This window comes from Salvelinus namaycush, chromosome 7 (assembly GCF_016432855.1).
Source record: "Salvelinus namaycush isolate Seneca chromosome 7, SaNama_1.0, whole genome shotgun sequence".
In the NCBI taxonomy this organism is placed as follows: domain Eukaryota; kingdom Metazoa; phylum Chordata; class Actinopteri; order Salmoniformes; family Salmonidae; genus Salvelinus; species Salvelinus namaycush.
In genome coordinates, this window is record NC_052313.1 from 42,789,927 (window position 1) to 42,793,023 (window position 3,097).

General features: G+C 44.9%; 1 protein-coding gene across 1 annotated transcript; it reads left to right on the plus strand.

Annotated features, from left to right (window-relative positions):
• The first annotated feature begins 225 nt into the window (after positions 1-225).
• On the plus strand, positions 226-2,574 carry LOC120050463 (ankyrin repeat domain-containing protein SOWAHC-like). Its single transcript, XM_038997049.1, has one exon. The coding sequence runs from the start codon at positions 442-444 to the stop codon at positions 2,152-2,154; it is 1,713 nt and encodes a 570-aa protein (XP_038852977.1). The 5' UTR covers positions 226-441; the 3' UTR covers positions 2,155-2,574.
• The last annotated feature ends 523 nt before the right edge of the window (positions 2,575-3,097 follow it).

A 3,097-nucleotide genomic window follows, 5' to 3' on the forward strand; every position in this document is an offset into this window, starting at 1 on the left:
GTGATTGCCTCTGCCCACCTCCTTGCTTGTTCTGCCCACCATGATTAATTTGCTCCCATTGGAAACGACAGGCTCTTGGGTTAGTTATACGTTCCTCCATTCATTGTCCAACATGATTCCTATCTCCTCCTTTCTCTAATATCTCTGGGGTGGATCGCTGTGACCATATAAATAAAACGGATAGACAGGTCTTGCAAAAGAGGGTCCTTCCCGACTCAACTCTGGGTGTGGTGACGGTTCTATTAATTTATATTCTGTATCAAAGAAGCACAACAAGGTCTGTGAGGATGATGTGATGGGACAACACCAACCAGGGCAGGTGAAAACCGTAATTGTACGGGCTGATTTAACTCTAGCTAATTTATAAACATAAAAGGAAGATCATTTTTTGGGTATATCGAAGGCTACTTGTATGTATTTTTAATCAGCTAATCTAATGTAATGGCGACCGAGTGCACCCAAGAAGTGGTCGTACAATTTCTGACCGATCGAGGAGGGAGAGTGAAAAAACAGGAATTCATTGACTATTTCAAAGCTGTTTTCCCGGAAGACCCTGACCAGAAAGCAATTGTTCGGGAGAAATTCAAGGGATACGTGGACAACGTCGCATTTGTAAAATTGGAGAATGGAGTTAAATGTGTATGTTTAAAAAATAAGTATCGAGTGGAGAAAGACAGCGCGTGCAATGGCAACGGGACAGGCACCTTTTTGGAACAAGATAGCAGCACCCCTGTCCTATCCAAATCATATAAGAACTTGATTGAAGATTGTGCACCACAACTGCATCTGTCAGCATCTTCTGCTGGGGGTGTGCGCTCTTGGGAAACCACAGCAAACGACGCACAACAACAAATTTCACCTGGCTCGGGTTACGGAACTGACAATGCCGCAGGAGTGAGACCGCCTGACATTTCCGGAATTATATTGGAAGGTAACATTTTAGAAAGAGCTGCGTCAACAAGGTTTGTAGTTCAGAATAATAGTTTATCAGACATGGGAAATGCGTTAGGCCTTGGTGGCAATGGAGAGCAGAAATTGACCAAGGAGGACATTCAGACATTGCAACCGCACGACATACCGCAAATTGCAGTGATTGAGACGTCACCTTTACCTACAGCCGCGGATGGCTCTATGTTCCACTTACCCGGACGTCCATTCCCAACTAATGCACAGGACAGCCTGCTGTCCAGTCACCCTTCATCAGAGCACGGGGCAGATGAAGGCCATAATTATGATTCGCTACTGAGCAAATCAGGGAGTGACAGCAACACACCTAAAGGTAGCCATAATAACGTTATTGAGCTCATGATGAACAGCTCCCCCCAGGTGCAACGCAGCATGGTGTTGAGGAACTCCGTCTACCTGTCTGCAAAGTACAGGGACTGTGCCCGGAGCGACAGTGACTCTGCCTCTGTGGTTTCAGTCACTCTGGACCCGTTGGAACACGAATGGATGATGTGTGCATCCGACGGCCAATGGGAGAGTCTCCACCGCCTCCTTTCCTGTGAACCGAACCTTGCCATGAAGAAGGATTTTGTGACTGGGTTCACCTGCCTGCACTGGGCTGCCAAGCAAGGCAAACAAGAACTGCTGGCACTTATCGTGAACTTTGCCAAACAACACACGGTGCCCATCAACATCAACGCCCGGTCAAGTGCCGGCTACACACCACTACATCTAGCAGCAATGCACAACCATGTTGAAGTGGTGAAGTTACTGGTAGGAGCCTACGACGCAGACGTCGAGGCCAGAGATTACAATGGGAAAAGGGCGTGTCAGTATCTTACGAGCAGCGTGGCCGTCGATATCCGTGACATCATCGGGGCGGGTGGTGTCGCCGACTCGGACTCAGAGAACACAGACTCTGGGGGGCATTGGAGGTTGTCTAAAGTTCTCCAGTCTAATCTGATGCCCCTCAAACTGCACAATCACAGTGAGGAGGACACAGGTGATGGAGCAGGGCAGGCCAGACAGCAACCCTTGCGAAGGAAATCATCCCTTAGCAAGATGAGGCCCAAACTTCAGAAGATCCGCTTCAGATCTTCGCAGATAGTTCACAGCACTTCGTTCCCAGCACACTGTGAGACAGAGGAGCTTAACGGGTCCAGGAAAAGCTCATTTAAATCCAGACCCATATCAAATCTGTTTGGCTGAAGAATGGGCTCTTAAGTACACTCGACAAAGAGCAAATAAACTACTACAGTGCAGGACACAATGCGGTATAGTCTGATGTTACAAGTGTTTTTTTTTTTTTGTGGCATAGGCCAAGTCTGGTGTTACACATACTTAAGGGTTTTTACCCCAGGCATTATATGAATATGCTGAACTAACAGAATACGGTATTACATGATCTATTGAGTAACTGGCCAGATTGCTACCCCTGGTTAGGCTAAATATTTCTGTCTTAATCCTCTTATCATGCCGAAGTAGCCAAGGAGGTTTTACAGTTTGTCTGCTTTAACCCTTAATGTACATGTAAAGCTGCCTGCAACCCACTGGGCAAAGATGTCAGTTCAACGTCTAGTTTTGATTTACATTTCGTAGAGTTTTTAACTAATGTGAATTCAATGTGAAATCGACAAAAAATGACACCATGTCATTGGATTTGGGTTCAAATTTGGGTGATTTTAAAAATATGAAATGATCTTCCATTACTTTTTTTTCATATCCAATCAGTTTTCCACGTTGATTTGACGTCTTCATATTACATTTTTTTTGGTTGAAATGGCATGGAAACAAGGTTGACTCAACCTGTTTTTGCCAAGTGGGAAGTGTTTAAACTTCAAGTTATTTGACCACATGGTAGAAACAATGTAATTGATTTCACAATGCTTGGGAGCAATTCTATCTTATTACTGTCAGACTGTTAGTGATGCTATGAATTTATTCTCCCTTTATATTTAAGTTGCTTTAAGCACTTTGATTTTAAACCGTTATTGATCCAGCTTTCCTGCGGTGGATGCCATTCAGTCCACCTGAAAGACTTGAGATGGGAATTGACTTCCTCTTTGTGTTCAAGTGGAGGATTGGAGGCCAATGAAAAGGCCTCTGGTCCTTTAAGTCTGTAATCAGGATCAGTAGGGGAGCTTTATGTGTC